Source organism: Helianthus annuus, chromosome 4, assembly GCF_002127325.2.
Source record: "Helianthus annuus cultivar XRQ/B chromosome 4, HanXRQr2.0-SUNRISE, whole genome shotgun sequence".
Lineage (NCBI taxonomy): Eukaryota > Viridiplantae > Streptophyta > Magnoliopsida > Asterales > Asteraceae > Helianthus > Helianthus annuus.
The window spans coordinates 45,882,030-45,895,220 of NC_035436.2; the positions used below are offsets into that span (position 1 = coordinate 45,882,030).

At 36.0% G+C, this 13,191-nt stretch overlaps 1 protein-coding gene across 1 annotated transcript; it reads right to left on the reverse strand.

Moving 5' to 3' along the window:
• Positions 1–17: 17 nt before the first annotated feature.
• Positions 18–4,765, reverse strand: LOC110936256 (deSI-like protein At4g17486). The gene is made up of 4 exons (XM_022178596.2): positions 4,552–4,765; positions 2,274–2,540; positions 1,285–1,572; positions 18–525 (listed from the first exon to the last, which is right to left on the reverse strand). The coding sequence occupies exons 2-4, from the start codon at positions 2,479–2,481 to the stop codon at positions 284–286; spliced, it is 738 nt and encodes a 245-aa protein (XP_022034288.1). The 5' UTR covers positions 2,482–2,540; positions 4,552–4,765; the 3' UTR covers positions 18–283.
• Positions 4,766–13,191: the final 8,426 nt, after the last annotated feature.

The following is a 13,191-nucleotide window of genomic DNA, read 5'->3' on the forward strand; positions in this document are numbered from 1 at the left end:
CACAAGTTCGTATAAAATTGTTAAAAATGATGAGGGACAATTTGGATAGTTTCATTGGACATATGACCACCGTTATGTATGTACGCCTCGGATGTTAGATATTGGTTACAACAAAAACCGAGCAGTATTTGAGACCCGACAGATTGACAAAAGTCAGATAAACAACTTCTCTACACATCGGCTTCCCTAAAGTTTCAGATAGTTTGATTACAACATACACAACTAAGTAACAATCAAACCAAAACCGCCTTTTTAGGAGATTTCGCTGATAAAAAACGCAACTCTAGCCAGTGACCTTTCCGGAATCGGGGACACGAGTTCTCGACAGTAAACAACCCTTAAAAGGCGACTGGAGAAACAGAGACGACGTTGACAAGTGTTTCTGTCTTGATGAAACCGAAGCTAAGCAGCTAAAACTGTTGCTCCTTAGTCTTCTCTTCTCACTCTCGAATGGTAAGCAGCGAGGATCACGTTGCACACCCGACACTTTAAGGGCTTCCGGTAAAATAAAGCTAAAAGCTGAACCTGCAATTTCCAAAATAACATGCTTACACCAAATTTGATTCAACTCTCAAAAATATCTTTTATCTACACGAATTACTTTATCGGGTGCGTCTAATAGAAAACCAATTTTAAGTAGAGAATAACATATTCACTTGACACTAGGGCTGCAAACGAAACGAACATTCAGGGAATAGTTCGTGAACCGTTCGACGGGAAGTTCATTTGTGTTTGTTCGTTTAATAAAGGAACGGACATGAACAAGAAATTTGGTTCGTTTAGTTCAAAGAACGAACATGAACAGAGGTCGTGCTCATTCATTATGTTCATGAACGTTCGGTAACGTGTTCATTTGTGTTCGACAGCTCATTGGTGCTATTAGTTTTTATAATTTATTTAAATACTTCAAAATTCCGACAAATAAAATATATAATAAGTATCAGTGTGTTATATATTTTGTCCATGAATGCTTGTTTGTGTTCGTTTGTTTCCATTTGTGTTCATGAACATTCGTTTGCGTTTATTGCCTAGAATTGACAAACAAACACAAACAAACATGAACACATTAATTTTCTTAACGAATGAACACGAACAAAATCTTGTTCAGTAAGTGTTCATGAACACACATATTTCCTTAACAAACAAACACGAACAATGTCTTGTTCGTGTTCGTTTAGTTCGTTTGCAGCGCTACTTGACCCGTTACCCAACCTGCGTATTTTGCCACCTTTGGTATCTAGGGTTATATTATCAGCAGAAAAAAAAAAGGAATAATATTGTTACCCAATTTAGCGAGTCGATTAACCCATTTAGGGATTTGCTTGCCGGTCAACTTGTAGCAAATGTCGTTGCAGAAATGGTTGCAGTTCTTGATGATTAGGTGGTATGTGTTACCATTGTAGTTTGCGGCATGATGCTCCATGAACTCTCTGACCTGACCAGGGGTCAGACATGTAGTCCCAATTAATATTGACTTCCGAAACTTGAACCCCGGGCATTGTCGTGGTTCGACCTCAAACACACCGCTAGATGGATAGTCATGTGCTCCAAATGCATATTCTACACCGTGAACTGTCAAGTGCAAAAATCATGCATCAGATATTTGCCATTTTCGTCCCTGAGGTTTGGTCAGTTTTGCGACTTTCATCCAAATGTTGGTTTTTCCACATCTAGATCCAAAAGGTTTGAAATCTTGCTATTTTCATCCAGCTCATTAACTCCGTCCATTTTTCTCCTTTAAGTCAAGGGTATTTTCGTCTTTTTTGTTAACTTAAAGGGCAATTCAGTCTTTTTCACTTTATGTACACGCATTTAGCATAATGTAACAAGTATTCAAAACTAAACAAAGTATGTAAAAAGACAGAAATACCCCTGACTCAACTGCGAAAAATAGATGGAGTTAACGAGCCGGATGAAAATGGCAAGATTTCCTACCTTTTGGAACCAAATGCGGAAAAACAAACCTTTGGACGAAAGTCGCACAACTGGCCAAGCCTCAGGGATGAAAATGGCATTTTACTCATAGAATTATATATAAATTATTAAAGCAGAGATTATGTTTACAAACACCATATTATTACAACCGTATTGTATATCTTTAAATGAAATAATTTAAAAGGCTATGTGCATTAAAAATAATCTATGGTCAACCTTCAACCCGTTCAAGTGTTTGACCCATTAGACATATGTTCCCCTTTTAGCTTAAACTATTTAACCAGTTTGAGATAACACGCGTGTAAGCTCGATGTAAACAAACAAATGGAGTAACGTACCTTCTACACCGGAGTGAAAGATGCCTAATCCAGCCCAATAAGCATAGCCATTCATGGGTGTCAAATCATAAACATTGAGATAAACCGGTGTGTTTCCTGGCCCGTATTCCACTTTTATTTTCGGGAAAAAACAAAAACGAGTGGCTGATTTTCCTTTTAAACGGAGTGGCACTATAGACTTTAGTCCTTTCTTGGTTACAAATTTCATGGTCCTTCCGGTGGTTGAAGACAGAAATCGGTCAACACGGTCAACGCCTATATACCATCCTACATAAGCATACAATTTCAACAATTCAGAGATTTTATGTCAAAAAAGAACTACCACCATATAAAGGGAACATCAATAACAATATTATATTTGTTTTTGAAAGAAGTTGATTCTTTTGCATTCATATACTTGACTTTTTGTTATAAAAATACTTCAAAACAAACGGTATTAATTTTCTAATTTCCACCAACCACATCAATCAGCTAACAAATTGACAACTACTTTATCTATTGCACATCCAACTGCTATTCCATTTACTTTCTGGAAACATACTTTATTCATAAGCTCTTTCAGTTGACTTTGACAACTTGATGGAATACCCACACATATAGGCACTTGATTATATATAATTCATATCATATTATCATGATTCATGAACGTTGACTATCTAGCATAGACTAGAGCTAAGGTCGAAGGGCATTAGCGGGAGCCCATGAAAAAAAGTCAATTATACAACATTAAGTTCAAACATAATTACGTGGTAGGTATCGTAAAACTCCCCATGTGCATTGAGACCATAAAGTATAGCAATTATAATATCATAAATTAAAGTTGTATTGATATCTTGATTTTAACTCAAGGATGTGAGAATAAATTGATTGATATGAGGCATTAAAGAGGACTTGATTATATTTAATAAGTGTTGATGGTTACAGGAGCTATAAAAGATGGATAAATGCAGATGGTACTATTGTACCAAGTGACAATAATGTGTAAAGGCTATGTCAAATGGGAGGCACCACAATGGAAAACTAATCGCACTTCAGAAAGATTATATTCTATTTTATTCATCTGAAATGGTATATTTAAACATCCGTTTCTCTCTTTCCATTAAAATGCATAAGGATTGAGTGTTGGTTTTGACAAAAACTATACGCAAACCGCTAATAACTAAGGTTTTGAGATTATAGTTAAAATAAAAAGGGTTGTTCACGGTCCAGGTACGGCCGGTTTTGACAAAAATACAGGGTGAAACCGCTAATAAGGTTTTGAAAATTAGAAACCAATGGGCCGGGTTGAATCATTTTTTTTATTTTTCTTTCACATTCGTTAGCTTTTATTAATTTTTTAGAAAGGACAAAGATTCATGAATACTAACTATGCATATGCATGAGTCAATGAGTCATAACTGCATATTCCAAAAGTGAAAAGGAAGTATTTAACAATAAAGATAAACAGGGTTCAGTTTACACGGTGTTTTTGCATGTTCCAAATCGTGAAGCATTAAACCTAGTTTTCAAACCAAGAACCATATAAACCTCAAGCTGGCCTATTTCCTTCGGTTTGGATAGTTCGGCAGGTTTCAACTGTTGATCATTAACAGTATTTCTGGCAGGACACGCCTATCCGTCATTCTTTTTACACAATCATAAAAAATACACTTCCTAAACTACAAGCTTCTCAAAACAGTAAAAAGCACATGACCGAGACTCCGAGAGCGAAAAAATGTGAACAAATAACATACAAACAACAATCACAACTATTTACAGCATTCACAAGTATCATCATGCTCCCTAAAACACAGTCTTAAAAGTAAAGTAGAAAAAGAAAAAAAAAAAGAACACACAACATAGCGTGTGAAGGTCAAAAAGCAAAACAGAATCCGCATGTCTACTTTCACCCCTAAACACTATAACTTTCAGTCTTTCATCATTTCATAAACACACAGTAACACATAATATCATCAAATCAAAACTAATTAGTCTCCAACAACATACATTATCCGATTCGAAGCTTAAAAAACGTCAAATTACAACAAATTAATAACTACAGACTCGAAATTTTGCTGCATTTGTAACATTTAGGTTTAGAAGAACAAAAACCTAATATATTATTTCAGATCTCGTGTGGCGGTTACAGAAACAAATCATAGACCACAATTAACAGATCAAAGGAATAAACTAGTAGCAAACGGAACGTAATCATTGCGTGAGAGATAAATGTTAACCTAAAACATAAAGTAAGATGAATTTGTGATTAGGACAATGTGACGGAAGAGTGAAAACTTACAGAGTAGATGAACTGCCAGCCATTGGAGGATGCGGAGAACGACAGGATTTGTGAGCATATAGAGTGAATTTTGCGTTTGTTTGTAGAATCGGAAAATGGATGAAGTTGTTGTAGGATCTCGAAGAAGTGTGTGTGGGTGAATTTACACACACGAGTGTGTGTAAGAGACAGAGGAGAGAGATTAGTGACACACTCTTTGCTTCATCAACCGAAATAAAACAAAAACATACAGAGCTTTTGTGTACTTTAATATTCTACTGGGATAATAAGGGGCTGTTTGGCAACCCTCTTAATGAATCATTAAGAGGTAGGGGCTGTTTGGTAGCCTCTTAATGACCATTCAGATGCTACCTCTTAATGGTTTAAAATCTCTGAATGAATAAGAGGTAACCTCAAGTCTGAATGGTTAAGAGGTAACCTCTGAATGGTAAATCATCACATGTCACATTCTTCTACCTTCTCACTGGTAAAATTCTTAATGGTTCCATTAAGAGATAGCCTCTTAATGACCATTCAGAGGCTACCAAACAGCCCCGTAGACCTCTTATTCGGACAGAGGTAACGTCAATTAGGAGCAAGACAATGAGGACGTTTGTAACGCGGGGTGGAGGATGGTCATAGACATCATCGTAGGACATTCAAAATTATTTAATAAAATTTGCTTATTTTACGCAACTTGTGGAATTCTCTCATGGTGTACCAGAAATTCTGTACACACATAAATCGGAATGATATCAGTATTTAATACTATAAAAATACGCGAAAATACCTAGACTAGATTACATCAATTGACTACAACACTGTTTGTGATATAGTGCGGTACTCGATATGGTTTAAACTTCATTGCCGCCACCAATGTCCTTAAAAGCGATGCTAGTGGGAGTTAAACTTGGGACTCAATGAGAGAAATCAAGTGACTAACCACTGGACCAATTTGTAAGGACCAAACTTTATCATTATATGCCAAACATCAAAATTTTATTTTTTTTCTTTCTTCAAAACGTGTTAATTCAGTCCAAAAAATTAACCACGGTTAAAAAACTCAGTTAACTCAAAGACGAAAATAACATTCTAGATTTTTTATTTTTTAAACTTACTATTATTATTATTATTATTATTATTATTATTATTATTATTATTATTATTAAAAACTCAATTAAAATGTCATTTTCGTCCCTGAGCTAACTGAGATTTTTAATGGGGGTTAGTTTTTTGCACCGAAATGACATGTTTTAAGAATGTCAGAGAGGAAAATGATACAATTCTAAAATTTAGCCTAAAATAGCAAAAGTGAATAAATCACATGAACCGAAATGGTACTTGACTCTTTTAATCTTATAAACTAAAGTTAGTACTTGTCGCGGGCAGGGTTCGGTACATACAATGACAATTTTTAACACAACACATTCAAAGTCTAATTACTATCATAAAAACTACAATAAAACACAACACATTTAAAGACAAATTACTATTACAAACACTTTTAAAAATATATAATGTCAACACTCTTTTTTTTTCTGCTACACGACTAAACCAATGTACCTAACCTATGCTAATACATCTTTGTTAAAAAGATACAACGTCAACAATCTTTCTTTTTCTACTACACGACTAAACCATTGCGCCTAACATATGCTAATACATCTTTGTGACACATCTGGTTAAAAAATATACGAAGAGATGTGTAAAAGATTATATCGTTATATAATATTATATATAAGTTATCGTATCCAGGGTCGGCCCAAGCATAAGCGAAAACAAGCTAGGGCTTTGGGCCACCAAAATTTTAGGGCCTCGTTCTAAAAACAATCGAAGCGTATAATGTGTATATTAATCTTGTTTTGACAATTATAACAATTAATTTGAATGCAGTCTGGTGTAAAAGTTGCTTTCTTTTCCCATATAGGCCTCGGTTCGAATCCCAGGTTTGACTACTGTGGCTGTATTTTCTTTTTTAATTTTCCTTTTATATACATCAAAGGCCTTAAATTTTGAATTTTGTGTAAATTCTAATAGCCACTGGAAATTTGGAATAAATTTTATTCTTTTTTTTGTCATCTATCCAAATTTCAATAATAAATTCATTTTATTTTAGTTTAGTTTAAAACATTGGTTTTTCATCTGTTCAAGTTTTAATAACAAATTCATGAATATTTTAGCTGCATATTGCTACTTTTATAGTAGAACGTTACTTTTACAAATATTAATATTGTTTGTGTTAATTATAAAGAACAATAAAAAAAATGTATGAAAATGTATCAAATATTAGAGAATGTTTATGTGTAGCCGGTTAAACCTATGATCCTCGTAGACTATAGCATATTTCGAGTAAGCGATTTGAATAAAGTAAAAATACTCTCTAAATACCTCAAGTTTCCTCATACATGGTAATATTATCAAAGAAATACTCATAACTTTATTTGACCAAAAAAACACTTAGTTTATAAATTCATTAGTAAGCCCAAAATATTCAAAGAAATACTCATAACTTTATTTGACAAAAAAACACTTAGTTTATAAATTCATTAGTAAGCCCAAAATATAAGTGAAAAAGGGGCTCGGTTTTATATTTCGCTTTAGGTCTCCAAATTGGTTGAGCCGGCCCTGATCGTATCCATGATCATGAAAAACTATTTTATTAGGTCAAATAGAAGTCCAAATACAAAATGAGAGATCAATACAGCATGCCAATGATCTTTGCAGCATGAGTGCGCAAGCTGGTTCTATAGGCTTATCTCTGACTTTATGCAAGTGTTTGAAAGTCTTCTTTACATCTGCTTAAACCTTGTTATATTATATAGGTTTCTCATTACAATAAGCTTGACAATAGTGCATCAAATATGCAATTGGTTTGACGCAACTTACATGCATATACACTTAAAACTGTATAGGTTTTGAGTTTAAGGTTTAGGGATTTAGGGGCTGCCCCTTAGCCTCTCCCACTGACCACCGCCAGGGGTGTTGTTCTATAACCCTGCCAAAGGCGGCATTACGCCTCAACCACATATGGGGGCACAATCCCTTTGACCCCTACCTTTTCTAGACGCCTTGTTGACATCAATATAATTAATAATGTATCATAAACGAGGGAACCCGGACATGATTCGTTTAACAAACGGTTTGATCCGTTAACACATTTATGTTTAAGGGGTTCTTTTTAAAAATTAAAAAGTTTATATTTAGATTTTTGTAGGGGTCATCTATAAAAAAATAACGTTTAAAGTTTGATACTTACATTTATTTTTTCTTCCAACTATTGTTTTCGAGTACGTTCCTCTAACCTTAAGCTAAATATATAAACCCAAGTTTATTAATCGAGACTAAGAAATAAAGAACGAAAGCTAACAGAGCGATAATTACAAAATGAAATTCACGTAAGCTAGAGTTATTAGTCATTTAAATTATCACTAACTTATCATTTATTATTCATATTCACAAATACACATTAAATTAGAAGCTAAAAACACACATTTTTAAGTGTTTGGGTTAGAGTTGATGTGTTTGACACAAATATATAGGGTCATGTTTGAGTTAACGGTTCACCTATTTAACCGTCAACACGAATTAAAGTATGCTTTTAGAAACAGGATACACTTTGGTAAATATAGTGTTTTAAATCTTTCATGTAAAAATTTAAAAAAAGCTTATCATTTTTAGAAGGGTGGGTCTATTCGCACACGGCTGTTGTCTTTTTGCACATCCAAAGCGTCTCGCTATGGCCAAAGCGGGGCGCTTTGGCTTTGGTCAACAGACAAGGACTGACAGAAGTCAGTCCTTGTCTGTTGACCAAGCCAAAGCGCCCGGTTTGACCATAGCGAGACGCTTTGGATGTTTTTTTTTAAACAGATTGGTTGGGGTTGATGTGGGTTAGTTTGGTAGGGATTTTTGGTTGAATTAGTTTGGTAGGGATTTTTGGAGGAAAAAATTTTTATGTGAGAGTTGCCGTTGTGAATGGGAATTTGTTTTTGAATGATTGAATGTTGCCTTTTTGAATTAAAACGTTGTTTATTTTGTTAAATTAACGTTGTTTATTTTTATGTGAGAGTTGCCGTTGTGAATGGGAATTTGTTTTTGAATGATTGAATGTTGCCTTTTTGAATTAAAACGTTGTTTATTTTGTTAAATTAACGTTGTTTTATAATTACGTCATTACGTCATTATTTTTATAGAATGTGTATAATATAAGTTCTTAACGTTGTTTATTTTGTTAAATTAAAGCGAACACGTTAAATAAAATGTACAGAAAGCCATAAGAATTAAACGTAAACAATCCAGAACCAACGTGATGTAAATAGAAGATTAACTGCAATATATATATATATATATATATATATATATATATATATATATATATATATATATATCAGTTTGTACATACAATACACAACAAAAAGGTACAACTAAGTACATAATACATAACAAAACACTAAACAAACAAACAAAGTAATGTACTAATCCTCGTGCGGTGGGGACGGTGGGAGGGGAAGTGGAGGCAACGCAGCGAGCTCTTGTAGATCAACGAGCGTCTGGACGATCCAGTCAATGCGTGCGCCCTGACGTCTGAGGCGCCGGTCGAAGTCCCGAGCCACCTCACGCGCTGCCGGAGGCAGGTCAGCGTAAACGTGCTGCGGGTACTGTGGCGGCTCAGGAGCTGGCTGAACTGGTGGTACCGGGACCTCCTCGACCCGCTCCTCCTGCGCCGGATCCTCGAATATAGGCTGAGCCTGAGCCTGAGCCTGAGGCTGATCGATGCCCAGAGCCTGTAGCTGAGCCTACCGAGCGGCCCGCTGAACATCAGGAGGGGCTAACAATCCAGGCCTCACCTCAATAACAACCGGGATGACCTCCAGCAACACCTCCGGCTGCCAAATCAGCCCGTCAGCACCCCTGAACCTCAGACCGACATCAAAGGTACGGGTGATCTGCATAGCGGATACTGACGCGCGGCCCAACCTGGATGACGGGACCGGATCGGACAGCAGCGGATCATGCTCGGGCACGATCCCTAGCGAGCATGCAATGGCGGTGATAAATGAGCCAGTGTGCAGCTGCCTGCGGAGCTGCCGGTGGTATGCAGTAGAAAAGTAATCTGCCAGGCTGGCTGCTAGATCGCAGGGCTGGCGGCGTAGTAGGCAGTATAGAAAGAAAAGGTCACTGAGGTTGACCTTCTCCTTGCTGGAACCCCGCGGCACGATAGTCGACGCAATAACATGGTGCAGGTATCGGTACAAGGGGTCTCTAATGGTGGTGGCCTTTTGCCAGGATTTCCCAAAGGGAGCCCTGGAAATGACCCTCCAGAAACTGATAAGCGTCTGCCTGTCCATCATCGTAACCGCCTGCGTATATAAATCAGTATCAAGCTCAGGCTCAGTGTACAAACCTGTGTGGACAGCAAACTCCCGCACACTCATCTCAAACTCCTGACCGGCGAGACGGAATGTAACCTCGTGGACTGGAAAAGCAGAGTCCTCCACGTAATCCGCCGGATGCGGCGCGTATGTAAACGTAGAAAGAAACTCGACCGTAAGCTCAGGGTACGAGTCCTCCATCGCTAACTCAAATAGGCGCGACCAAGGAGTATCTAGCCCAACTATCTCACGCGCCCGCTCGACCTCTCCCAAGCTACTCAGCAGCTCCCAGTCTATGCCTACATGCTCCTCAATCTCTATGGTGCGCAACCTAGCGTATCTCCCCCTCGCCCGTGACCCCATCGGAAACTGCAGGTACGGACATGCCGGCTCCTCCTCGTCCCCCACCTCTCCCTCAGCCTCCATATGCACAATCTCCTCATCGGATAAATCCATCCCTGCACGTTGATCAAATAATATTAAATAAATAATAATATTAAACAAATATTAATAAACAAATAATAATAATTAAACAAATAATATTAAACAAATAATATTAAATAAATAATAATATTAAACAAATATTAATAAACAAATAATATTAAACAAATATTAATAAACAATTAATAATAATTAAACAGATAATATTAAATAAATAATAATATTAAATAAATAATAATATTAAACAAATAATATTAAAAAAATAATTTTAAATAAATAATAATATTAAACAAATATTAATAAACAAATAATAATATTAAACAATTATTAATAAACAATTAATAATAATTAAACAAATAATAATAAACAATTAATAATAATTAAACAAATAATAATCATTAAACAAATAATATTAAATAAATAATAATATTAAACAAATATTAATAAACAAATAATAATATTAAACAAATATTAATAAACAATTAATAATAATTAAACAAATAATAATTATTAAACAAATATTAATAAACAAATAATAATATTAAACAAATATTAATAAACAATTAATAATAATTAAATAAATAATAATATTAAACAAATATTAATAAACAATTAATAATAATTAAACAAATATTAATAAACAAATAATATTAAACAAATATTAATAAACAAATAATATTAAACAATTAATAATAATTAAACAAATAACAAAAAAAAAATAAACATGAACCAAAGCGCCCCGCTTTGGCCTCGGCGCGGCGCTTTGGTTCTTCATTCTGAAGAACAGAACCCAACAGCAGGATCAAAAGCCACAATCAACAATCAACAATCAAAATGTGTGAAAGCAAAACGATTAAGGGTTTTACCTCGCACCTTTTAGAGGTTGAAAAGCTCGAAAAATCTCCGAAAATGGCTCGACTGTGTGAGATCACACCTTAGTGTGTGTTTTTTGTGTTTGGGTGAAGTGGGGGAGAAGATGCCCCGCTTCAGTGTATAACGAGGGACCTAAGCGCCCCGCTATGGCCATAGCGTGGCGCTTTTGGCCCAAAACGCTGCGTTATGACCATAGCGGGGCGTTTTGGGCATTTTTTAAATTTTTTAAAATTGTTTTTAATTCACAAACGCGTCGATAAATAGTCTAAATTTTCCGTTTTTTCCATTATACATCATTTTTTAATATATATGGACTATACTGCAAGTTCCGGATTAAATCGGTTACGTGTGATGTCTTATTCCGTTATCTCGTATCATTTAGGTTTGAAAGCACAAGTACTCCTGTGAGAAGTGTTATGTGTATCAGCCGCCTACCGTACATGAACATGACGTATTTTTTCATTAATTGTAGTATTATGATGTATATTGTCATTTCGGGTCGTACAAGTGCGTATTGAATCTGATTGGGTCGTGTCGGTGACATTCGGTTTTTAACGTGATGTGACGCGTATATTGAACAAACACAAACGTGATTATTATTAAACACATTTAAGATACATCGTGAACATATGGGGTTACATTAAGGTCAGGGGCACGATACGTAAGCATTTCGTACGTGTTGATCTGATCCCTGTATAATGTATGCCAGGCTGCTGCGCGCTCTGTTCTGTTCGCTGTCCAGAGTAGGTTTGGGGGAGGCATTGGATAACAACCTCCAAGCTCTACATGTATGAAATGCCCATTGTCGACGAACACAACCGCAACTACCAGGTGAGGTTCCTCAGCTTCGTTTGGCCCGCCCAGCAGAGGGAAAATTGTATCGCTCCCACGAATGTCGAAGGTGTGAACAATCACACCGTATCGTTGGGCAATAAGAAACCCCGTCTCAGGCATCGACATGTAATTTTCGATACCTGCTCGTCCCACCCCCTTGAAATCGATCCGTGTAACCAGCGCATTGATGTGGAAAAAGTAGTTCAACTAAATAAACTAAATTACCCTAAATTAAGACTCAAGTAATAAAAATCTAGACTCTTTAACCTGACTAAACTACTCACCGGCAAGTGTACCGGTCGACTCTAGCACAGAAAAGTAAGTCCGGATGTCGAACCCACAAGGACTCTAATGAATTACGTTAACGACTAAACTTAGACTAGACACTGACACGACTAAACAAATATTGTGTTTGGGGGGGGGGTTACTAAAATCCTAAAATTGTGATTAAATTGAAATTAAACTAAATTACGAATGAAACTAGGGTTTTAATTCAGATGCGATTAAGGACTACCTAGACTTGAATCCAGTTTAACTACTAATGGACTTCTAACGGTTTTATTGATGTATGGAGCCGGGATCGTAAAATACTAAACCTTAAGGTATTTCAATGCTAAGACTTCCCGACCCTTCTCAGGAAGAAACCTAGGAAACCCTACAAGGCTGTTATGATTACCGACTGTTAGATTTCCTCTCAGTCCTCTAACGACTCTAAAAGTGCCCTAATACGACTATCTACCTCTCAGCGCGACAATCTAAGGCAATTCTAGGTTCTGACTTGGTTTACTAGACACAAATGCAATTAGGGAACTAACGTCGACTTCTCTCAAAATCTCAATTAGCTATATACTGCACCGCAACCTAATAACTAACTCGAGCCTCTCAGCGACAAGTTAAGCAGAATATTTACTTCTAGTTATATTTTAATTACTGTTTCTAAGGCTATCGGCCGATTTACCCAAAGATCACCCGAACCCGCAAGGATACAAATAATCAACACAGATCTATTATGTGAAATACATCCACCAAAATCTATGTGAAACAGTAAACAATCCACAATCAAAAGTAAATACGCACACGCACCAAATCAGAAAATCTAGAACACGTTACTTTCGAAGTCAATCCATAATCAATTCAATAAAAA